Source organism: Asterias rubens, chromosome 21 (genome assembly GCF_902459465.1).
Source record: "Asterias rubens chromosome 21, eAstRub1.3, whole genome shotgun sequence".
NCBI lineage: Eukaryota > Metazoa > Echinodermata > Asteroidea > Forcipulatida > Asteriidae > Asterias > Asterias rubens.
In genome coordinates this window covers 10836328-10861925 of record NC_047082.1, presented here as the reverse complement: position 1 = coordinate 10861925, position 25598 = coordinate 10836328, and the positions used below count along the sequence as shown (strand labels likewise).

Genomic DNA, 25598 nt, shown 5'->3' with positions numbered 1-25598 from the left:
GGTGAATGCATACAAATTTCATAATGTAAAAAAAATATATATTCTGGTAAAAACGTTAACATCCCAGAAGGTTTGTGTTATCTCATTTACTTTTAAAACCATCACTTATTAAAGGACCTTTGGAACTTAGGAGACTTTGGAACGCTAGGTGGCAGCAGACTTGCCAGGTAGTTATTGGCACGCGCACATTCGGAAGGCAATGGAATTACCGAGTGAGTCTTATACCTCCTAGTGTCCCCAAAGCCCCCCCCCCCCCATTAAGAAGCAGTTTAGCAGAAAATGGTGCGTGGCATTTTTTTTCTGCTAAACAAACATTAACAGAGAACCAGTCACAAACAATACACATTGCATGGTATTTTGGATGTTAACCTGTCTCTGCTAAGCACGATTTTTCCTTGGTTAAAGTATTTTTTGCTTTTGCAAAAAAAAAAAACTGTATGGACCATGTGGACTCACTCTAGTGCCGTCATTGCTAAAATAAAATAAAATCATATCTGCATTAAAAAAAATGCAGATACAAAACAAAAGTAAAATCGGCCCGCGATATTAACAAAAGATTTGTCTGACGGTTGTCTTATAATTACTAATTACTAAAATCATGGTAAAATGACAGCAAAGTTTTGCTGTGGTCGGAAGTTGAATCACAATTTAGTAATTTGAATTTGAGTTGAGTTCTTGGGAGTCGGTATCATGTAGCCGTCCTCAGTGACGTCATGTGAAGAATCAGATGGCAGCCGAACTGGTGGAGGTACCCTTCCGCTATTAAAAATAGATCCCTCCCTATCAGGATAAATAGATATGTAAGATTTTTCAGTATTCTTCCGCGACACTCCGTGCACACTCTGGTAGTCGTGATCAGTCTTGGTCGTCTTGACGCTATCCTCTCGATTAACAGTAACCGACGACGGTCGGTTATTAACCGATTCGTAGGATCGATTACTCTCCCTTTTTGCAGCAGCTTCATCCATACGGCGCAGTTGCTCTGCCCTGGGGTCGTTGCGTATCGAGAGATAAATGGGTTCGGTATCGGCTCCGTTGGCGTTGTCGTAGCCAGGGTCGTAGATACCGGAGTCGGATTGCATGTCGTTGCTTTGACCATGTGTGGAAGAGTAGGCAGCGTTTGTCGCCAGCATCCCCTGTGGCTGGCGACGCTTGGGGCGTTTTGTGTCACCTCCACAGCTTAAAAAGAAAAAGTGAGTATTGAAAAATGTGTTTAGTATTTGCTGAAAAATCTATTGTACAAAAGTTTTTGAAAGAGATGGGATCGAGCTGTCACTTCGGAGGACCCTGTTCCGAATCTCATCTTCCGGCTCACAGATAAGACAACACACACCATGTTGTGAAAGTAAAATATTTGCCATGAAGTGCAGCATACACATGCATACAATACAAATAGACATTTTTATAGCGCACCACAGAGATCGGAGCGCTTTACAAAAGCTGACTACAAAATTATTATTGGTTTATTAAAAACCAATAATAATTTTTGATTCAAATTATGATTCAATCAAACAATGCAATGGTACAGATACAAGCAAACAACATTGGTTAAATAGATGAAAAGGGTTTTGAGTCTATTTTTGAAGAGCTGGGGTGTGTTTAGCTTCCAGGAAGTTACGGGGAAGGGAGTTCCACATGATAATATCACAGTAAAACCATACATTTAAATAAACAAAGAAGTTTGATTCAGTTAGCTCTTGCCCAGGGCTCACTGGTATGAGAACACAGGGGTCGACCCGGGGAAGCTAATCGAACACATACATAACAAGCTATGTAACAAATCAACAAATTAGTTTGTGTTCAGTTAGCTCTTGCCCCGGGGCTCATCCGGATGAGAACACAGGGGTCGACCCGGGGAAGCTAATCGAACGCATCAGTTACAAGCTATGTAACAAATCAACAAATCAGTTTGTGTTCAGTTAGCTCTTGCCCCGGGGCTCACTGGTATGAGAACACAGGGGTCGACCCGGGGAAGCTAATCGAACACATACATTACAAGCTATGTAACAAATCAACAAATCAGTTTGTGTTCAGTTAGCTCTTGCCCGGGGCTCACTGGTATGAGAACACAGGGGTCGACCCGGGAAAGCTAATCGAACGCATCAATTACAAGCTATGTAACAAATCAACAAATTAGTTTGTGTTCAGTTAGCTCTTGCCCGGGGCTCACTGGTATGAGAACACAGGGGTCGACCCGGGGAAGCTAATCGAACGCATCAATTATAAGCTACGTAACAAATCAACAAATTAGTTTGTGTTCAGTTAGCTCTTGCCCGGGGCTCACTGGTATGAGAACACAGGGGTCGACCCGGGCAAGCTAATCGAACGCATACATTACAAGCTATGTAACAAATCAACAAAGCAGCTTGTGTTCAGTTAGCTTTTGCCCGGGGCGCGGCTCACTCTCATCAAATACAAGCTTCGGGAGAAAGCATTCATTACAAAAACCGATTAATGGACGTACCTTGTGAAGAGTACTACGGATGTCAAAATCAGCAGCAAGACGAGGACAACACCGACACCGATGGCAATAATCACAGCTGGAAGAGAGCAAGAGAGAATAATACAATATATTAGTCTAGAACCGTCCATAAAGGGAAAGCATACACTTTTGTTTTTGAACTCGATTGGTTTTACTCGGCCAGGTAGAACAATACCTGCCGGTGTGGCAGGGAATGGCAGGGAATGTTGTCCCCCCCCCCCATATTGCGAACCGTGTACAATCTTCTTCTGATAGCACCCTCTATTGAATCCTCCTCCTTCAGCCCACATTAATTTCCCGTAAGGGGGACAGAATATCCGGTAGACAGAATTCCATGTAACAACGGATAGAAGTCTACCCCATACTGACCTATAGACAGTGGACTTTCTATTGGTTGAGTTGACGCCATGGAAATAGAGCGTGGCGTGGTAGACCAAGCGCCCCCAACGGTCACTGTACTGTCAACTGTCATCGTGACTCCCACGTCTTTGTCGCTTGATGTTGGGATCTCTGTCTCTAACGATGTCGTGAATTCCAAAGCAGACGTGATTGCCCCATGAGTCGGTGTGGTCGGCGTGACGGGCGAGATAGTTGTGGGAGCGTTTGTCGTGTTGGTCGGCGGCTGTTGTGATGTGGTGTTTGGTCGAGTCGTGATCGAAAGTGAAGTCCCCGTTGTTTGTGGCTGCTCAGTGGTGTTCATCTGTGGCGGTGGATCTGTAGACAGTAACAATTACAACCATAAACTGTGTACTTTTTGCCATTCTAGAGCAGATGTATCACAAAATAGACCTATAGGCACTCGAGTTTATTGTTAACATTAAGGGCAGATTACATGTATAATACAAAGGTTAGGGTTAAATCTCATAGTTAGTTATCTTTGCAGTTGCTTCACCATTTTGTTTTAAGGTTTGTTGTTAAAACAAATTATTGATAAACTATATGCAACATGAATCATTATGATAATCTTTCGTCATTTATTACATATACCAAGTTACTTTCGCTTAAAACACAAAATGGCCATCAAAACTGCACACCGGACTTCAAAAACTACTTACTAAACTCTCCAATTGCGGCCGAATAAATCAACACGACTCCCTGAGCTCCAGCTGACGTCACCGTTGAGTTAAACGTCACAGTGATACGCCCTCCCGTGAATGTAAAGACGAGCTGCGACCCGGCACTCAACACCGGTCCGGACGTCTCGAAATGGATATTCGACGATGAGGGCGAACCAGTGAAGATGACGTATTCACTGATCCCCTGTGACGTAGTAGCCATTTTCAGCTTGTCCCTGTCGTACAGTTCGATGGACTGTATTTCGACCGTGATATTTACCGCGCTCGGGACGTCTATCGTCCACGTGCATTGTTCGTCGCGGACGTACTTTCCCGGGAAACTCGGTGTCGCTATTGCACCCTCTACGTCGTTGTAGACTGTGTTGCAAGATCCCAGTCGACCTATCATAGCAATCACAAAAACACAACAATTAGTACTTGTTTGTCATAATCGATTACTTATATAATTTTATTTTATGTTTTAAGGACTAACAGGATCTTTACAGCCACCAACATTCACTGACTGGCAGCATGGACTTTAACACCCATCAGCAGGGAAACCATAATGAAGAGGTGACACCAATAGTTGATTTCAGCAGATTAATCATAATCATTAAAGGCACTATGGAAACTATTGGTGATAACCCAAAATAATTGTTAGCATAGAAGTTTCTTTAATTACAACTTACTATCATAGATTCCAGCGGCCGTGCCGCCCCCGCATATCTGTTGACGATTCCCTACGCACGGTAAGTAACATTCCTCGTTCTCAAGTTTCTTTGAGACGTCGACCTCGTGGGCCTCGCAATAGCACTCTTGCCCGAATGCCAGCCCCGCGTACGGGTATCCTCGGTGACGACAGATCGTCAAGCAGGTTTGAATGGTCATGTTGGAGTTGGTGAACATACCGTCATCCAACGATGGGTTGCTTCTTGAATGCGAGTAACATCCTAAATAGCCAGGATCTGAAAGAGAAAGAGAGAAAGAGTTGTTGGCGTGAAAGTGGAATCTGATTTGCGGTGGTTCCCTTTCCGAGTCTGTTAGTGTTACAAACCCTACCATTTTAAAACTGGCAATGCTTATCTCGGTCACACTATAGAGATAAACTTACACCATTCCGACATCAGTCTTCCAGGGGGGCCGTGAATGTCTGCATGGGTGGGGGTCAGTTGTGTCTACAACAGGCTAAGGCTTTTTGAGTACATACAGTACGAGTCAATAGAGAATTCCCTTGATGCAGCGGACCAGTCAATGTTGTAAAATATCCAGCGGGTATACTACCTTGCCCTGGCCACTGAACTTTGAACCATGTTTCTCAAGCGTTTTCTCTTAGAAGACATGAGAAATGTGATTTTTAATTAACTTCATACGCAGAGTTATTTACACGAATTACACAACCGGTATTAACTTACAGTTGCACGTGACGACCACGTGATCATCACATGTGTTTAAATACACACATTGCAAACTCTCAACTCCAGCGACCACGCTGTTCTGACATCCCAAAGATGGCAGTGGGTTTACATTTAATCCTTGACTGGCTGCCGTTCGAACGGACATTGCACCCTCTGGAAAACCTTCAAGAAGAGGAGACAAGAAACACATGTGTTAACTCGAATGGTGCAAAAAGAAGTCAGATCATTATAAAGCTGGCCGCCATATTTAGTATTGGTCCGTCTGTCGACTACCGTTACCGGATACCGATTATAGTTTTTTGGATAGGTGCCAGACTATTTTCCTTTCGGCCCTTGGTGGTAGGGATACCTGCACGTATATATAGCCCGATTGTTGGGTGTCCCCCCTTTTTTTTTGGGGGGGGGGGGCGTATTGAAAAGACAAGACAATGACTTGAGTGGTAGGGAAAAGAAAATGGCGGCACCACGATATACGTCTATAGCAAGCAACAAAGCAATCTCGTCGAATAACGCTTTTAATTTATAAATAAATCGTTGTTGGAGTAACGCGTAGTTTCAATCTGAAAGTTCCCTTAGTTATTACAGAACCGTATGTTCAGACGACGAACAAATATTGGTGAAGTCTAAAAAATTAGCATTTGATTAATTATTTTTGTTGCCACAATTGAAACGAGCTCAATGTAAACGTGTACAAACCCCAAGAAAAAGGCTGGGCCCAATTTCATAAAGCCTGTAAGCACAAACATTTGCTTAGCATGAAATGTCTTCCATACTAAAAACAGAATAACCAACCAAATTTCCACGTGATTTTCAGGAAAAACAAACAACAACAGCTGAATGCCAGTAACAAGCAATATACAACAAATTAAAATTTGGTTGGTAATCCTGTTTTTATCAAGGAAGAAATTTCATGCTAAGCAAGTTTTTGTGCTTACAGGCTTTATGAAATTGGGCCCTGGTTGTAAGCCATGTTTTTTGTTTTTTTACGCTAACGAACATGATCAACTTTGTTCTCAGTAACCAAAGATATTCTGTGGTAAATAATTGTTTACACGAAATGTGAGTGATTCCTTTTGAAACAAAATTGATGAGCTGACATGACAGGAACTGCCGAATTATGAGAGAAAGCAAAGGATTTGATTTGTTTATGAATAATTGGTGACAGGAATTGCATTTCTCCGAACACCATGCACCTTTAGAGGCGTTATGAAGGCAACCAGATTTGGTAATGAGCCAAAGAATCATTATTATTTCCTTTTCGTTAATTTCACAACTAACTTGTTGGATATGTGGCAAGTGGTCTGTAAAATACTTAACGTCAATGTGCTTTGTAGGGAAACTGAATTTGGTACTGTTCTTGTATACAGGGCCCTTATGAAAACCAAGTGAAGTTGTAAACAAGGATGCTTGCATGTGGACCAGAAAACACCAGGGTTAACACCAGGGTTAACACCTACTCTCTTCCAAGTGTTATGGGTTCTATACGTCACAATAAATCGAAAGTACACGGGACCTGCGACTTAATAACCATTCGAAAGACAAAGCAACAAAGTAAATGCATCTTGCTTTATATAGAGACACAAGTGCCACGACCGGGACTCGAACCCACACTCTGCTGTTATAAAAAAAAAACGAACTTGAGCCCTGTGCTCTTAACAGATTTGTCACGACACTCCACAACACTCCAGTCTACTCTCTTAATGCAAAAGAGTGAAAAGGCACTCTTTGAAGAGCCATTATGAGGGACAAGTCTTTTTCGAGTGGTCTTCCACTCTTTTAGATTAAAGTTGGCCTCTCTTTTGATTGATTTTTCACTCTGTCCTGAGGTGAAACCCCTCTAAAAGAGTAAAATAACCACCAATCTTTTTAAAGAACCATTTGAAGGACAACTCAAAATGTAAAGAGTGGTGTTTTTCACTCTTTTACATCAATTAGAATGTAAGTTTGGGTGTCTACTTACCTAATGTACGGCACACGGTGTCTGCCATCCGTATGTTGAAATTGCCGTAACACACCCTCTCCCATCCGTTGGGCGTGCTAAGCTCCAGTGTGCCTCCAAAGAGAACATTTCCATCGGTGAAACGAGCATCTGAAAATGACAGAAGCAAAACGATGGAGCTTAAGAATCTTCTCTGAAATCTACACCTTCACCGAGGAGTACCCAATGCTTGTTAGAACTTCTTATCAAGCCATTTCGTCAAAGGGAGAACGGAAAGGGTGTTGGCTTAATACAACATAATAATAATCAACCTGAAGCTTATTGCCTCCATGCCCTTTGGTGCCCTTGAAATGCTCCGATAGAAATTTACAATTTCCTCATCGGGTGCCCTTTACCAAGGAGTATTATGATTATTATTATTATTATTTTTATTATTATTTATTATAAACGTCATGTTAAAAAACATGTAAATTGTTTTCCAGTGTGCATCATACAATAAAAACACTGAAAGGAGATAAAATGGTAACAAGAAAGGAAGAACCATAAAAAGATAAACGGTACAAATTACACAGAGAAATTTACAACCATCAAAAAAATAATAATAATAATAATAATAATAATAATAATAATAATAATAATAATAATAATAATAATAATTAAAAAAAAAATACAAAAATACAAAAATAAAAAAATACAAACAAAAAGGCGACGACCAACAAATTAAAACCATCGAAGGTAGAGGAGCAATTTAAAGGCACAAGAACAAAGGAGGCCTACACAAACTTTCAGTGGATGCCAGCGAACCAGGGGATTATCTTTTGAATTTAGAGTTGAATAGGTGGCAAGCATTGGGCAGGAATGACATTCTGAAGCGCTTAGTGTTGGTACATGGAGGACGAATTCTTCCTGATTTGCTGACAACCACTGAAGAATGAAGTGGATGGGTAGGATCTTGCATAATGTCTTGAACCTTAGAGGTAATGGCCGATTCAAAAACACAATGTAAGTTTTTTATGTCCAAGCCAATCGTTTTGGAAGCCACTCTGATGACACGCTTCAGTCTGTGACTGTCTCTGGCTCTAGGATTACCATACCACACACAAATGCAGAAGTTGATAATAGATTGGATAACACTTTGATAAAAAAGAAATAAAATGTCATTGCAAACATTAAATGATTTAAGCTTCCGGACAAAAAACATCCTCTGGTTAGCCTTAGCGACAAGTTTCTGAGTATTAATTTTCCAATTCAAATTGCTGTCAATGGAAGTGCCAAGATATTTAAAGTTATCGACCACTTCAACCCTAGTGCCATTAATATAAATAGGTTCTGTACCAGTCTTGGTTTTACGGAAGTCAAACACAATTTCTTTAGTTTTGGACACATTCAGTGCTAAATGATTAAGATCACACCAGTTTACAAAATTAGCAACCTCTTTACGGTAAGAAGATTCATCATTCATAGAAATCAAACCGGTAAACGACGTGTCATCAGCACAATTAATTATGGGACATGAAGTATCACTGTGTCTGTAGTCACTAGAATAGAGAGAAAATAACACCGGGGACAACACACAACCTTGAGGAGCGCCGGTATTAGTATGCATTTGATCAGAAACTGAGTTCATAAATAAAACCCTTTGAATTCGATCAGTTAAGAAACTGTTAATCCACAATGATGGGGATTGACACACATTCTATTTAATTTTACAGTCAATAAATGAGGCTGAATTGTATTAAACGCCGAAGAGAAATCTACAAACAGAGTTCTGACATAGTTATGAGGTTTATCCAAATGTTCATAAATGTAATGCACAAGGGTTAAAATGGCATCATCCACACCTCTTCCCTGGCGATAAGCAAACTGGGCAGGGTCAGTGTAGGCTTTAGTCTGAGCCAAGATAATATTCTTAATGACATTTTCAAAGCATTTCATAACTGATGATGTGAGAGCAATCGGTCTAAAGTCATTCATAACTGTAGGTTTGGGTATTTTAGGAATCGGTATGACAGTTGAAGTTTTCCAATTTTTTTGAATTATGTTATAGTCAAGAGACCACTGAAACAGTCTTTGAAATACAGAAGACAGTTCTTTATAGCAGGATTTCAGGAGTAGTCGCATTGGTGCCCATGCCCTTTCAAAAACGAAGCATACAGACCAGAATAACTATTTATTTAGGATTGATATAACATCTATTATTACAAACTAACATTATAAAAATCGTTGTATTGCGGAAACCCACTATGTTAAACACATAGACCGTATAAGTACACATATATGTATATTTTAAAAAGCCATTGGACACTTTCAGTAAACAGTATTGTCCAAAGGCCCACACTTCGGGTATCACAACTTATATATAAAATAACAAACCTTTGAAAATTTAGGCTCAATCGGTCATCGGAGTCGGGAGAAAATAACGGGAAAACCCACCCTTGTTTCCGCAAGTTTCGCCGTGTCATGACATGTGTTTTAAATAAATCCGTAATTCTCGATATCGAGAATTGGTAATTGTTTTAATGTTTTCTCAAAAAGTAAAGCATTTCATGGAATAATATTTCAAGAGAAGTCTTTCACATTACCTTCTGTAAACCCTGTAAGTTATTTGTAAATCTTTTTTTCTGTTCCGAAAGTGTCCAATGGCTTAAGCAATGTATGTCTTTACTCTAGTTTTTAAAAGCATGACCATAATGTAAAACAACCGTTGAACTGATATATTTTGTATCCTTTATAAAGATCTTGTACAGATAAAATAGCATTCGAACTGCCCCCAAGTAGAGCTACTGGGCCAGCTCGGTGGTTTAGTGGTAAAAGACATCTGCTCTAGCAATGAAAAAGTCGTGGGTTCGAATTCCCCCGAGTAAATTACCTGTGTGTTTTTTTTGCCCCAAAAATCGTGAAAGTACTGATTATACAGTGCTTTATACACATCGATGTAAGGGTAAAAACGTTGTTAACCCCAATGCAAAACTAGCATTTATTGTCAATATGAATATTGGAAATATTTTTATTTTCAGTACTGCATACAAACAGCAAATTTTGTTCTATGTCAAATCAAGATCAAAGTAAAACAAAGCGAGACAGTAGTTGAAATAACGTCTGGCCCCCAAGAAGTTAACAAGTTAGCATAAATAATGTATATGGTATACAAGGGAACACGACGACATGATCTACCTGCTGTAACATATTCCGAGAAAATAAACCTTAACATAAAGAAAAACCCCGCACGTAGGTGGCGACTTTATACCACATAATGTGACAGGATTTACAGATTTTGTTGTAGTCGTTCCCCACGCATAGTATATTGTCTCCTTACAAAAGTATGCCTTCGGAATCACCCACCAACACGGTTTTGTTTAGCAATTGGGTTGTCAATTCTGATATTTCGCAATCATAGGTATGGGTGGAATGCAGGAAACATTATACTATAACCATAATGTGTCACTTCTTGCACACTTTTTCACATTTTTTGTTGAGCCATCACCATCGAAAAAGATCGCTTGAAGAAACAAAAATGTATTTCTGTTTTATTATTTTTGCTGTACGGTGTGGATTCTCTAGCTATAACTAATGCTGATAAAATGTTCATCTACGGATTATGTTTTAAAGGCAGTGGACACTATTGGCAGTTACTCAAAATAATTATTAACATAAAACTTCACTTGTTAACCAGTAATGGGGAGAGGTTGATAGTATAAAACATTGTGAGAAACGGCTCCCTCTGAAGTGACGTAGTTTTCGAGAAAGAAGTAATTTTCCACGAATTTGATTTCGAGACCTCAATTTAGAATTTGAGGTATTGAAATCGACCATCTAAATGCACACGACTTCGTGTGACAAGGGTGTTTTTTTTTCTTTCATTCTTATCTCGCAACTTCGAGTTCAAATTGTCATATGATGAGATGCACCAAGTGAGAAGACTGGTCTTTGTCAATTACCAATAGTGTCCACTGTCTTTAATTGAAGAATGTAATAATACTGAATACACCATACACCAATTCTGCCCAGTGGGATTCGAAAACAGCTTCTGGGCAATTACATGGTCAGTCGTATTACACTCTACTCACTGTGTCATTTCTTAATCTTGGTGCTAGTAGTTCTGTGTGAGATATTCTTTCCACTAAGGGTATGGACCGATTTGTATTTGACACCCAAGGTTTTGAATTGATGATAATATTAGAAATGTTTTGGGCTTTGTGCTCTGGATGTCATAACGTTGTTAAAAAAAAAACGGTCAGTCGCATTACAAAAAAAGGACTTGGTACAAAATACACAAGTCACAATTCAAAAGTTTCCTCTAACTAAAAAACTTGCGAAAGTTTTACTACACGTTTTCTTATAAGTATACAAGGTGAACAAGCGGTGGTCGACTTCCATTCATTTTTACCTTATGACATAACTAAAATGGCGAATACTCCATCAAGGTTAAAAGGTAGTTTACTTTGTTCATATCTTCATCAACTTACCTGTTAACTCAATAACATTCTGCGACATGACTTCGACTATACACACCACAAAGGCTAACAAGCACCTAATCTCCATCTTTGATGAAATCACTCTCTTAAAAACTATATTCCTCTCTACCAGTAAACGAACACCTATCTTGTAACATTTCATTCCAATAGTACTTTTAGTTGTTGTTTTTCACCTGTGTCATGCAACATGCTGTACGGGACAGTCATGACAAACAGACCGTACGGTATCCCAAATTGAACAATAGTCTGCCCTATCTCAAAAAGCAAACAGAAAGTGTAAACATGCTTGGATGGGTTCCCATTGAACGGTGTGTTACACAGCATTTACCGCCACCTTTCATATTCAAAATAGCGACTGACTCATCCGGACCGTTTGAACTAAAAAAGGCTACCCCTACATGGGTTATAGGTGACATAAAAACAGGTGAAGATTCTATGCTTAACTGAGTCGTATCGATTAAGTTTGTGAACTTCACAAAGGGAACATTTGAGTGTAGTTTACGAACGTGTAGTTCAAGGAGACATTGATATGTTACGGAAAGGGAGTGGGCGGAGTTAGAGGGTCCAAAAAGGTGTCTTTAATGGAACTGTTTCTATAAGTTATCGCTGATTTTGAAGTGTTTCGTAATAAGACCTTGTCGATCATGAATCTAGTGTTCAGTCCATTTTAGCATAACAATAATATTGCGTGGAAATTGAAGAGCGCACTCAAGCGTTTTGTTTTGGTTTGAGTTTTGAAGACGTATAGGAAAATATCAGAGTAGACATTAAATGCAGTGGACACTATTGGTAATTACTCAAAATAATGATTTGCATAAAACCTTACTTGGTATCGAGTAATAGAGAGACGTTGGTAGTATAAAACATTGTGAGAAACGGCTCAATCTGAAGTGAAGCAGTTTTCGAGAAAGAAGTAATTTTCCATGAGTTTGATTTCGAGACCTCAAGTTTAGAATTTGAGGTCTCGAAATCAAGCATCTGAAAGCACACAACTTCGTGTGACAAGGGTGTTTTTTCTTTCATTATTGTCTCGCAATTTCGACGACCGATTGAGCTCAAATTTTCACAGGTTTGATGAATATGATGAGATACACCAAGTGAGAAGACTGGTCTTTGACAATTACCAATAGTGTCCACTGCCTTTTAATAAGAATGAGAAGTTCTAAGGCTTAGTTATCTGTTTTTAAGTTGAGTAACTCTTCATAGGTAAAGTTTGTAGTGGTAGCCAGCCAAATCCTTGAGCTCCCATCCATCAGGGTCTTTAAGGGGACGGTTGGAGCAAACAAGCCACTTCCCAACTTTTTACTTGCACCTTGTACAACAAAATGCACCTGCAACACTTGGCAGCAGCGGTCCTTGGCGTTTACATCACGACTGAATGACTATGCCAAGTAGCGAAGTAGAAGTTAGAGGTGTGAGGTAGTAGGTTTAACCTTTAGCCTCGTTCACCAATTTCTTCATACATCTGGGAGCGAACATAATTCCACTTAATTTTGTTCAAGGTTATTGGGATTTTTGTCCACAGTTTGCATTTGTAAAGCTTCGTTTCGTGAACAATATTTTAAATGTAGGGCAGTGTTTGCATTTGGTCAGGGTCTGTCTAACCCGGAAAAAGTGAGAAGACAGGTCTTTGACAAATAGTGTCCAGTGTCTTTAAACCAAACCTGATCATTTTGTTATCCTCTGCTTTTAATTTTATGGAGTATCTTTAGCGCTGTTATTTCCTTCAAGCTCGATGGTTTTTTTACATTAAATGTGGGAGAGTATAACGATCGTAATGAATCCCTTCCTGGTGACGTCATCACACCTACTTGAATGATTGTTTTGGCACGGGAAGCCGAGTCGAATCTTGGCAGCTTGGTGGTACTCATGCTGTGCAAGCAGGGGATTGGTTTGGAAATGTAAGAATTGGCTGCCAAGCAGTGCTTTAAACCTCGATCATGCTGCCTCCATCTTGTTCATGTTCCTCATATCAAAAAACAACAATAAATGCTAATAATCATTTTGCAAACAGGAACCAGACTATTTTGTTCTTCCAGCCTCGGTTTGGTGACATTGATATCAATGAGAGAGATTAAAGATGGCTGCACCATGATACAAAGGTCTAATGATTTTCACAGTCACAAACAGCATGAGACGAATCTGTATTAATGTGTCACATTATGCACAGTCTGGTGACGCCATCGTAGTGTCTAGCCGAAGCAGTCAGGGCCCTATTTCATGTCTCGGCTCTCACCGAATTCTGAACTTTCGGTCAATATTCTCCGCTAAAACACTGCAAAAGACAGTAACGCTGTGCGTTTATGTGAACCCGTTGGCAACAACATTTCGCATGTAATTTTTTTAGTTTTTAAAAGATATTCAAAAATAATAATCTAATGAATAACAGTTTGAATATATTTTTAGTACGGAAGAGTATGACTTTAAGTTTTAATTTAATATACAAATTCAAAACTATTTAGACAAAATTCGAACTCAACTGCTAAATTTTATTACACATCGTGATTCAAAAATGTAATGCTTAAAACAAAATCACTCTATTAAAGTCAGTCTTTTGATGCAAACCAACTTTGCTGACATCATATCAATAAGTTGAGAAAATAACTTGACAAAAACAGGGTTGCCACGGTGACTATTGATTGATGATGTAAACAAACTGCAGATGAGGTAGGTGAGGCGACTAGGGACAAGTCTACGATGACGACATCGTCTGGATTCACGCTTGCTAGAACACTGATGTTCACCGACTCGCTGACGTAGCCGTCCTTGGAAACCTTGACACGGGTATAAAAGCAATAAATGAAATGAAAATAAATCCATTGAATTGTACACTGTAATAACAGTGTTCAGAATTTCAGCATGTATCTAAAAATAAGTTGTGTACCCACTTTTTCACATGTGGAACCGTAAACATCTTTTTGTGTTTGAGCAGTTGTCAAAATCATAAGCATGTTTATCATTTAAAGGTAGTGGACACTATGTATCTCTACTTTGTTAAATTTGCAATGGGGATAGAACTCGCACTGCCTAATGGCTACCGGTCAATCTCAGTGGTTCAGTTGGAATACACTGCTCTAGAATTGCAAAGGTGGTGGGTTCAAAACCCCACGTGAGTAGCCTGGGTTTTTGTCCACATAATTCGGGAAAGTACCGGGTACGGTGCCTACACACATCGGTGTAAGGGCAAAACCAAACTATCTATAAATTAAAAGTCTTATGTCCAATGGGCCTCAATTATATGGAGAAGACAAAGTGGATAAAGCAAGGTATTATTTAAAGGCACTGGACAATATTGGTAATTGTCAAAGACCAGTCCTCTCACTTGGTGTACTCAACATATTTTATGCATAAAATAACAAACCTGTAAAAACTTGAGCTCAAAATTGGTCGTCGTTGCGAGATACTAGGGACTTTTCGTTTTCGGCGACGGATGGTTCTGCGACGGTTGTTCAGCTAAACGTTGTCGTTTTCAGCACAACGAAGATTCATCCAAAGTACTGTCGTAGAAATTGAGGGACGACCGTCCTCAAAGCCGACGCATGCGCAGATGACGCCAAATGTCATCTTTACCGTCGCAGAACCCTCCGTCGTTGAAAACGAAAAGTCCCTAATAATCATACGAAGTCACACGAAGTGGTGCGCTTTCAGATGCTTGATTTCGAGACCTCAAATGCTAAATCTGAGATCTCGAAATCAAATTCGTGGAAAATTACTTCTTTCTCAAAAGCTACGTCACTTCGATCAGAGGGAGCTGTTTCTCACAATGTTTTATACTTTCAACCTCTCCCAATTACTCGTTTCCAAGTGAGGTTTTATGCTAATAATTATTTTGTAAAAAGTTTTTTTAAGTGAAACTCACATGTAAAGTAAATGTTCCTTCAGGCAAAAGCTTCCAGTATTCTCCTAAAGATGTAGTCGAGGAGGGGTATGGTGGAACAGGCTGCCCAGCCAGCGAAACAAGGGCGCCCTCTATCGGTTCATCCGTGTCGTTATCGGTCACAATCCCTTTCACGCCTGCAAAAACAACACACACTCATCAGTCATTGATATCCTAGACAAGACTATTCAATCTAATAGAGGGGATCGGATTTTAGAGTTTTTTTGCTTTTTGTTTGTTTCTTTGTTTGGGGTATTTTAACACCTTAGAATGTGTTTGTTATCTTGATTGATGTTGAGGTGTTGGGGTGTTCGGGGTTTTGTTTGTTTCTTTGTTTGTTGTTGTTTTTTTAGGGGCTGACAAACATTTTCACTTAATATATACTTTGTGCACCAAATTGTACAGACATACAGACCCAGATCAAACCCTCTGAGAAGTGGCCGGAGCCATCTGTACGAGCTTTCAGATGTCTTGCCGACAGCCGGTGCTAGATTTCGAAGTTTCCAAAACTCCTTCTCCTTTTAATCAATCTTTTCGGCTTATCATGAAACCATAACTTTTGGAACCTTCCCACATTGTGTGTAATTACCGGACCCAATTTCATAGAGCTGCTTAATCAGGAAAAACAAATTTTGCTAAGCAGAAATGAGCAGGATACCAGTCACAAATTGTACACACGACAGTGTGGTTTAGCTGGTAACCTTATTCTGGTAAGCAAGATTTTGTTGTGCTAAGCTACTTTATTTGCTTAAGCAGCTCCATAAGATTGGGCCCTGCTGTTTAATACTCCCGGTCCCTGACGGGTACAATACCTCTGTGGACTTGTTGGAGAACTGCTAGCATGGATCGTCGATTTTCATTCCAGAACTCTGGTAGACCTGAGGCATTGGGATACTTGCAGCAAGATAACTCCACTAGTATTGCCATGCAGCCATGGTAAATATAGTTATAATCTTGCATGCTACCTAAGGTAGGTAAAGATAATTATGAATTCGTTAAGGTATGAATTGGTTCAATTAATCACTATTGGTAATTGTCAAAGACCAGTCTTCTCACTTGGTGTATCTCAACATATGCATTAAATAACAAACCTGTGAAAATTTGAGCTCAATTGGTCGTCAAAGTTGCGAGATATGAATAAAATAAAAAAACACCCTTGTCACACGAAGTTGTGTGCGTTCAACTGGTTGATTTCGAGACCTCAAGTTCTAAACCTGAGGTCTCGAAATCAAATTCGTGGGAAAGTACTTCTTTCTCGAAAACTATGGCACTTCAGAGGGAGCCGTTTCTCACAATGTTTTATACCATCAACCTCTCCCCATTACTCTTCACCAAGAAAGGTTTTATGCTAATAAATATTTTGAGTAATTACCAATAGTGTCCACTGCCTTTAATCATAAATCTGAATCTGAATTATACAGTTGGAATAGCATCCCAATGGAAACATCACACCAATTTTGTTGTCATTGAAGAAATTTCATGGTTGTTGTTTTTTAAACCCCCTGTAGGGAAAACTCACGCAGTCATCCAGGATGGGGACTGAAAATAAACAATCCACATGTAATACTCCGGTCCTGATATCGAACCGGGTACACAGGTGGAAGGTAGGGGACTGAAATTGGTTATACGGGTGGGATTCGCAACCAAGATCTTTGCAATTCTAGAGCAGCGTCATACCAACTGGACCATCGAGATTGCCCGGTAGCTAGAGGCAGTTCGAATCCAATGTTTTTAGCAGCGGACACTATCTAATTTGTATATTCTTTTTTTACCTTTAACGATGTACCAGTCAGCTCCGTTGGTAATCCCACCTTCAAACCCTTCACCGTCCCACCCATCGCATCGGTTCTCTTGCTTGAGGTGCATTCTGGGATGGTTCTGGGCATAGGTTGAGCTCATCTCTCTGTAGAAGACATCATCGGGGCTTATGCTGTACTGGGACGAGTCTGATGGGTCACGGTCCTCTGCGAGGCAGGGGTGGGATGAACGAATGTCACGGTTAAAATTATTGGCGGCTTCGGCTTTGGACTCGGCTTCGGTCTCTGTTCTCTCCTCTGAAGCTCTACAGCACGCTCAATAATTGCCAAAACAATCGCGGGCCAAGCTAGCCTGAGCTGAATCCAAAGCCAAAGCCGTGGTTTCGAAAAGGGCTTTTGGACCGTATGCACTGACGTCATCGATCCGCCATCTAGAGGCATTTTCACACAAGGCCACATTTTGTAGGCAACTTGAAGGCAACCAACTGCAGTGCCATGCTCCACGATTACTTCGGTGGCACACAGGTAACTTTCAACCAATGATTTTTACGTTCAGCGCAAATAATTGACCAATGAACAGCCTCTTTAAAAGATCTAGGGAAGGGCGCTCTACTCAAATGACGTCATATATTCAGGTCTTGGGCATAGACCTTATCGCAAATACCAATGCGCAAGCGCAGACTGTTGAATGAGGTGCATTGTGGTATAGATATGGATCAAATTTGGATACCAGCTAGACCACAATGCACCTAATTCCAAGCTTTACGCGCGCGCCCCAGTATTTGCGAAAAGATCTATGCGTCTACACATTGCAAAGTAAAGGTTAAAGTAAATGTTTTTTATCTGGTTATTTAATATCTGGTTTAACCAGAGTTTGGTGGATCCGCCCAATTTAAAATTTACAATCTTGTTCAACCATTATTTGGTGTTTATTTTTTATTTTGTACCTCATTAGTCACAAAATGAGCAGTTCAACAATCTCACTAAAAATGTGTGTGAGGTTCGTACAAAAGTGTTGCATTACGACTTGTCTTCTTCATGTCGTTCACATTAAATGCATACGGCTTAGGCCTTGTGATCATAGCTTATTACTGTAATCTATAAAAAGGATTATAATGCTGTGATGCATTCGCATGTTATGTTTTTATTATTAATTATCTGTATCTTTCGTATTCAATGCTTGACTGCTTTGTTGGATGAAATGGATCATTGAAGCAGACGGAGAAAGTCACGAATCACGAGTAGTGTACGAATCCCGTTGTGTTGCATGAATTATGTGACGTGGGTTCGGTGTCCCAAAGGAATATTTTCATTCGGAGCTTATACATCAATTCTCATGCCTCTGCTCTGAGTATAAAGGTGTTATCTGACACTTTGATGTTTGCCTTGCCCGATGACTTTGATTGTGTTCCACTGCAAATAGGTACATTTTATGACACACTGTCTTGATGTACACACTACATTGCACAGCCCATACCAAGCAGTGATGCAATTAGCAGCCACTTCTGGCGTGTCACCCACCCCCCCCCCCCCCCCACACCGCTTCAACCCACCAAAAAGAGAGGGGGAATGTGCGCATATAGGTGCGAGACCAGAATAAACATTCGGGTGTTTTATTTGAATGGCGTCCAGCAACCACGCGTCAAAAAAATAAAACTGGTCCATTCATGATTAAACGCCCCAATACTAAGCTTCCAGTCCCGCTGGTATGCGTTTTCGAACCACCGGTTTATTTCGGCTAGAAAGGCAAGTCCGAATTGGCGGCTACATTTACGGCTACGACTGTTGCCATGAGTGTTGCTAGGGACGTCCTATATACTTCGACGCATTATGACGCTGTAATCTAGTCGTAGCCGTAGCTGTAGCCAACAATTCGGACTCGGCCTATCCACCCACCTGGAAGCACGTTGTCGAATGGGTAGTTGGCCACAAGGGCGCCACCATGAAAGTTGACGGTGAGAGCAAACTGGATACTTTGGATCCATTCCATGATGGCAAGTGTCTCGGGCTCTCTGACGATATCGTCCGGCTCGAAGAAATCCGGGAAGTTACGGTTGAGATCGCGCCCTCTTGCGTTATTCCTACATATACAAATTAATAATATGACGTTTAAAATACAGTAACTTGTTATTTATCAGTCAAAGTTTCATCAAAAGTTCACACTATTTCAACTGCTGGTCCCACTCATGAATTTGTTCGCTTAGAGAACATTTTCGCTAAGCAGTATTTTGGTAGTCCTTTTTGTACAGAAACTATTTACTCTTGACGCAGCATCGTTGTTGGACTCCTGTTTTTCGGCGATACCTCAACAACGCGACCACCCTTTGAAATTAATTATTAAGATGTTAGTTGAAGTCATTTACATCTACAAACTATAGAATACAGGGCCACACTCGGCGACAGCCCTAACCCTAACCCTAACCCTAACCCTAACCCTAACCCTAACCCTAACCCTAACCCCAAGTCAACCCTAACCCTAATGGCCTAACCCTAACCCTAACCCTAAACCTAACCCCAACCCTAACCCTCGCCTAACCCTATATAACCATGCTAACCCTAACCCTGGAGTGGCCCTGTTTTCTATAATTTATTGTACCCTACAATCAAACGGCTCGAAAAACCAATGTATTTGTAAAAGTCCAGTGAGGGCGGTCTTACCTGCCGATACTTCCAAGGCAGCTGTCTGTTTCGGTAGCCATCTCGAGTCCGTCCGGGTTCATAGAGGGCAGTATATGGATCCTCGTATTGTCCATGAGATTCATTACTTCACTGTCCATGGCTTCATAGCTCACGAGTAGATACTCGATGCAATGTAGCAGATTCTCTTTACCAACAACCTGAAATGGGATGTTTAAAAATGAAGTTATGCTCAGTGCTTAAATGCACTGGTCAATTGGTAATTGCTCAAGATTATTGTTAGCATAACCTTACTTGGTATTAACGAGCAATGGAGAGTTGTTAATGGTATACAAAATTGTGAGAAACGGCTCCCTCTGAAGTAACGTAGTTTTTGAGAAAAAGGTAATTTTTCACTAAAATATTTGAATTGAATTCGAGACATCAACTGAGGTCACGAATTCACGGCATCTGAAAGCACACAACTTGTGCATTAAGGGTGTTTTACCTTCCATTGTTCTCTTGAAAATTCGATGACCAATAATTTAGTCCAAATTTTCACAGAGTGTCCTCTAGCAACGGTTAATCCCGGTTCATTTTCACCTTTCACCTAGATTAATAAGCAGACGCGTGTACGGGAAGCTGCCAAACGTCACCTCGGACCAATCAATACACTATGGGTGCGTTCGTTTAGCTTCCCTGGGTCGACCCCGGTGTGTGGCTGTTTTTTTTCTATGACGAACGTGTGCAGATAATTACCCACGTTCGTCCTGGGAAAAAAAAACGCCACACACCGGGGTCGACCCAGGGAAGCTAAACGAACGCACCCATATAAAGCTTAACGGTTATCCAATGAAATTCCTGGTTCTTAAAAGCAAGTACCTGTCACAGGGGATCAGTCTACCTAGTCCCAGTCAACCCAATCGTCCGTATAACCACTCACCTCGTTCCCATGCATGTTGCCAATGAACTTCACGTCAGGTCTTCGGGGTACGATCGCGTCTGGTTTGTTGCCTGCGATCGCAATAACCCAAAGGTCTCTGCCTATAAGGATGACATTATAAGACCAATTATTGACTGGAGAGACTTTGGAACGCTAGGTGGTAGCAAACTTAACAGGTAAATTTCCATTGTAAACGTAGTTCTGTGCATTCGCACTTGGCCCTTTTCGAAACCATGGTTTCGGCTTTGGATTCGGCTTGAGGCTCCGTTCTCTCGCCTTAAGGCCCAATCTTACGCAAAGCACGCGCAATTCAAATTTGTCAAAACAACTGGCGGGGCCAAGCAAGCCGGATCCGAATCCACCGCCGACGCCGTCATTTCGAAAGGGCCTATGAGTCTGCAGGGGGGTGCTGCCGCCTACACAGTAGCTCCCATTGGCAGGATCAGAAAACCGGTTGTCATTAACTAAAAGCGTTGTGAGTGAGGTATGCTCCGCACCATGGAGGAAGGAAAATTCCTCAAAGGGCTTAATATGAAAGTCACTCTAACCAAATAGACATGAGGGCTAACTCATTTGCATGCAGTTGGTCTCCCGTTTCTTTAAGGTGAAATAAACAGGAGGGTTATGGAGAAAAGGACAGGGAACCCGACGTCATGAGGAGGGGGAAGCCAAAGAGTAAACGTAGACCTTTCAGCATCAAACCAATATCGGTAGGAGGGTATAACTCATGATACCTCACTCATAATGGGAGACTTTCTGGGACGATAGAGGGCAGCAGACTTACCGGGTAAATCCATTGTTCTCAGAATTATGCGCATGTTCAGAACTACGTAAACAATGGAAATTTACCCGGTATGTCTGCTGCCACCAAGCGTTGGAAAGTCTCCTATTGGCGGCATATTGCGCCACAGCACCGTGCAAACCATTACATGATGGTGATTATGTTGGTACTGGAATTGGTCTCAAACTTTAAAGCCATTATACACTTTCGGAACAGAAAGAAGAAAAAAAGGTCACAGATCTACAAATAACTTACAGGGTTTACAGAAGGTAAATGGTAAAAGACTTCTCTCGAGATATTATTCCATGAAACGCTTAGTTTTTGAGAAAACATTAAAACAATTATCAATTCTCGACATCGAGAATTACGGATTTATTTTAAACACATGTCATGACACGGCGAAACGTGCGGAAAAAGGGTGGGTTTTCCCGTTATTTTCTCCCGACTACGATGACCGATTAAGCCTAAATTTTCACAGGTTTGTTATTTTATATGTAAGTTGTGATACACGAAGTGTGGACTTTTGGACAATACTGTTTATCGATGTTGTGCGATTGCTTTAAAAAAAAACAGGTTTGTTATTTTATATATAAGTTGAGATACACGAAGTGTGGGCATTGGACAACATTGTTTACCGAAGGTGTCCTCTGGCTTTAAACTCAACATTAGCCTTGTCCAAGGCTCTTTAATACGCAAGAACCGACCCGCTCTGAATTCAACACGTGAAGTTTTCGGCTTCGTTGTACGAGGTTGAAAAACCTGGAAAAACCATGCTTCGACCCATCTAAGAGTGCACTTTTTGGTGACCTATAAAAAAACACGCTACTAGGAAGGTCTCTGGAAATTGACCCAGATATGTTTTCAATTGATAATTACATTACAAGAAAAAAAATGCGCATCCAGCTGTGAAATCATAGATCAACAGTAAAAACTTCTGTTGGCCTTCAAAGCTACATGATTCGATTTAATACATGGATCAAAACTTCTTATAATTCCCTAAACACGTGTTTCAGCCCTTCATGAAGTGTGGGCCTCATAACAAAATCATGTCAACATAAAAGAGGGACTTGAAACACTGGACTTAAGGAACACGTTGCCTTGGATCGGTCGAGTTTGTCGTTGAAAAGCGTTTGTAACCGTTTGTTATAAAATGCGTATGGTTGGAAAGATATTTTAAAAAGAATACAACGATCCACACAAATTTGTCTCGAAATTGCGTGGTTTTTCCTATTACTTTGCGAACTAACACGGTCGGCAATTTATGGGAGTCAACAATTTGACTCGCATAAATCGCCGACCGTGTTAGTCGACGAGGTAAAAGGAAAACCGTGCAATTTTGAGGCATGTTTGTGTGAATCATTGTATTCTACTTTTACAACATCTTTCTAACCATTAGTATAACAAACGGTTTCAAGCTCTTTTCAAAGACCAACTCGACCGATCCAAGGCAACGTGTTCCTTTAACATGTCCACACAGTGTTTGTTTACATTGTAACAATGTTGAAGGATATGAATTTCTTTGGGTGTCGGAAACAAAGGAATGTCAGCAGACTGCAACACAGAGCTGGTGGGCAATATGGAAGAGGACCCTTGTGGTTTTTACACAGTGAAACCATGGACCCCACAAGGCATATCTGTGCTCATCTTGGACCCCACGGAGAAATTCTTTAGAAAAGGGAACAATAAAACAAGGAACCCACAAACCACATCTGTATTTTGTATGAACGCTTCTCATGAATCGAATTTGTGGGGCTTGCAAACTGATATAATGGTTATAATAAACCGCATTATTAACTGTAAAAAAGGGGGGTGAATGTTTCTCGAAATGGTTTATACTAAATCGAAAGCTGTTGTAGACTTCTAACCAAAACGTTGTTTCATTGTAAGAGTGATTACCAAACGTATGCACTACCTTTAAGGAACAGGACCAACGTCCATTTTGAAACCATGGTATGACGTCATGAATTAAAATCGACTATGAACAAGAATTGTTATGGTAATCTCGTCGGGGGCGGGGAACGTGTGACTTGGTGGTTTGTGCAGATCCAAAGTAGGTACAACTAATTTGCACGGGGACCAGACTATCCCCTCTAACCTCGGTTTGATTGTGTATAGCTGTTTACAATACATCCATGCATAACTCACCCTCAACTGACTTCCCGATGCTGTAAAGATGCGTTGTATTGTTGTACGTATTCGCAAGTGACGTCATAACTGACGTCAGCTCGTCAAAGTCATGGTACTTGTGCTGGACGAACGGAAACGCATACAACCCGGAAGTAAAAAACGCAACGACGAGTATCAAGTTTCCACAGAGGTCCATGGTGATTATTGTACCCGTAGGCTGCTAGCAGCGCGGCTAGATGTCGAAGCCCCCGGGCTCGGTAAGCGTTTCTCTCGGTATGGGGGTTGCGGTCATTAAACCCCAATCGTCGTAGTCTCGGGGCGCACTGGTAGAGCGATAATTGACAACTGACTTATCGAATCAAATCGAGTGGACATAATAAAAACATGATATTGATAACCGGAATGCATGTCACAATGGCCCATAAATCCGCTCAAAGGTTGATCCGTATCGAACTAGTTACATAAAATCGTTCTAAATAGAACTTATATTGCTCTGTGATAATAACCATGGACCATTGATGCAGATTGACACTGGCAGAGAGCCGCTGCTGCATAAACGCACCCTTTATGCACCATGGGCGTATACATACACATACCAGGGCCCGTGTATAACAAGAACAGACATATCATACGCAGTGCAGACCCTTGTTTATATTTCTTTCGGGATAACAATAGAACATGTGGCGTCTATGCTGTGCAAGGCACCGACGAATCAACATGCTGCGATGCATAATGTTGATAGTTTCGTTTACCCTGATGAACTGCATATAGGCATGGAGGAAAATAGCTTCCAGTATAGCTAACTCAGCGTGGTATCGCCTGTGTGCCCCCCCCCCCCCCCTCATCCACACACACAAATACTTTAACAATAATAGATCCATGCTTTTAGCCATGGAGGATGAAAATAGCACACCTTTTTTATCTTGTACACCAGTACCCCTATTACCCGTTAGGATTCTCATAACCGGGAAGGTCCGTATCCTATCCAGCACCAAAGTGAGAGATGTGTGAGCATGTAGGTACAGTGGGAGCATCCTCCATTATGGAGCAACCAATAAGTCACTGGCTTTCATTCATAGTCACTAGACCATGCCGAATCAGTACTACCGTTACCTGAATTTCTTTTGTGCCCTTAAAAAGAATTACTTTTTATTAGAGCCCATAGAACGCTAGCTGCACATTCTTTTACAATTGAAGAAAAAAAAATCAGTCAGATGCATTGTGTCCGCCATGCAATAAGCCACTTCGGAATGTCGGTTGCGGCATGCCTGTTACCCTATACTGCTGACAACGGAATTTTGTCTATCTCCCGTAACCTTTTGACAATACCCGCTGGTATTGTAAAAAGGTTATTGGAGATAGACAACATGCGTTGTCAGCAGTAACAGACATGCGCAGCTGGAACTCCGAAGTGGCTTATTCTGTCCGCTACGGACAATTTTGCATATGCAATCGTGTCCGGGGCTATGCAAAAACCGTCCGGCGGACAGGTACATGACTATACATGTACATGTACGTGCGCGCGTAAGCGAGCGTGCGCATGCACTGAACCTACGGACGTATACTATGTGCAGCTTGAATATTCTCGTATTTATTTTTATGATTGCAGCGAATACCCAACGGCCGAACATTTCCCATGTCATCCATGACATGCACTTAGCTTGTAAAAAAATGGCGAACGTGTTCCCGTCGACCAAACTGCAAGGACGGTTTTGCACGGGGCGGACAACTGCATATGCAAACGTGTCCGGGCGGACACAATTGCATCCGGGCGACACACTTGCATTATGCAGCAGCGTCCGGCCGGACACGATTGCATATACATGTAATTATGCAAAACCGTCCGGCGGACATTATTGCATATGCAATAATGTGCTCCGGATCGTATTGTAAATAGTACATAATTGCATGCGGCACCGGCGTTTGACGCCAGCGCATGGATTCTATACGCTGAAGGTGATAGGCCTTTGGTTAAAATTTCACTTTTAAAGAATATGGACACTATTGGTAATTTTCAAAGACTAGTCTTCACAGGTGTATCTCAACATATGCATAAAATGTTACACTATGGTCACACGAAGTTGTGTGCTTTCAATTGTCTGATTGCGAGACCTCTAAACTTGAGGTCTCG

General features: G+C 41.0%; 2 protein-coding genes across 3 annotated transcripts; both read right to left on the bottom strand.

Annotated features, from left to right (window-relative positions):
• Nucleotides 1-270: 270 nt before the first annotated feature.
• On the bottom strand, nucleotides 271-11609 carry LOC117304691 (mucin-5AC-like). The gene is made up of 8 exons (XM_033789285.1): nucleotides 11358-11609; nucleotides 6913-7041; nucleotides 4950-5114; nucleotides 4227-4502; nucleotides 3538-3939; nucleotides 2852-3196; nucleotides 2465-2540; nucleotides 271-1179 (listed from the first exon to the last, which is right to left on the bottom strand). Exons 1-8 carry the CDS (start codon nucleotides 11506-11508, stop codon nucleotides 642-644), a joined length of 2082 nt encoding a protein of 693 aa, XP_033645176.1. The 5' UTR covers nucleotides 11509-11609; the 3' UTR covers nucleotides 271-641.
• Nucleotides 11610-13853: 2244 nt separating this feature from the next.
• On the bottom strand, nucleotides 13854-24444 carry LOC117304580 (carboxypeptidase D-like). Of its 2 annotated transcripts, none has more exons than XM_033789105.1 (8): nucleotides 24381-24444; nucleotides 20560-20660; nucleotides 19659-19837; nucleotides 18897-19081; nucleotides 17016-17207; nucleotides 16056-16208; nucleotides 15226-15380; nucleotides 13854-14140 (listed from the first exon to the last, which is right to left on the bottom strand). In XM_033789105.1, the coding sequence occupies exons 1-8, from the start codon at nucleotides 24427-24429 to the stop codon at nucleotides 13946-13948; spliced, it is 1209 nt and encodes a 402-aa protein (XP_033644996.1). In that variant the 5' UTR covers nucleotides 24430-24444; the 3' UTR covers nucleotides 13854-13945. The 2 variants fall into 2 exon arrangements, with proteins under 2 accessions (XP_033644996.1, XP_033644995.1); XM_033789104.1 differs by lacking the exon at nucleotides 24381-24444 and adding an exon at nucleotides 23486-24042.
• Nucleotides 24445-25598: the final 1154 nt, after the last annotated feature.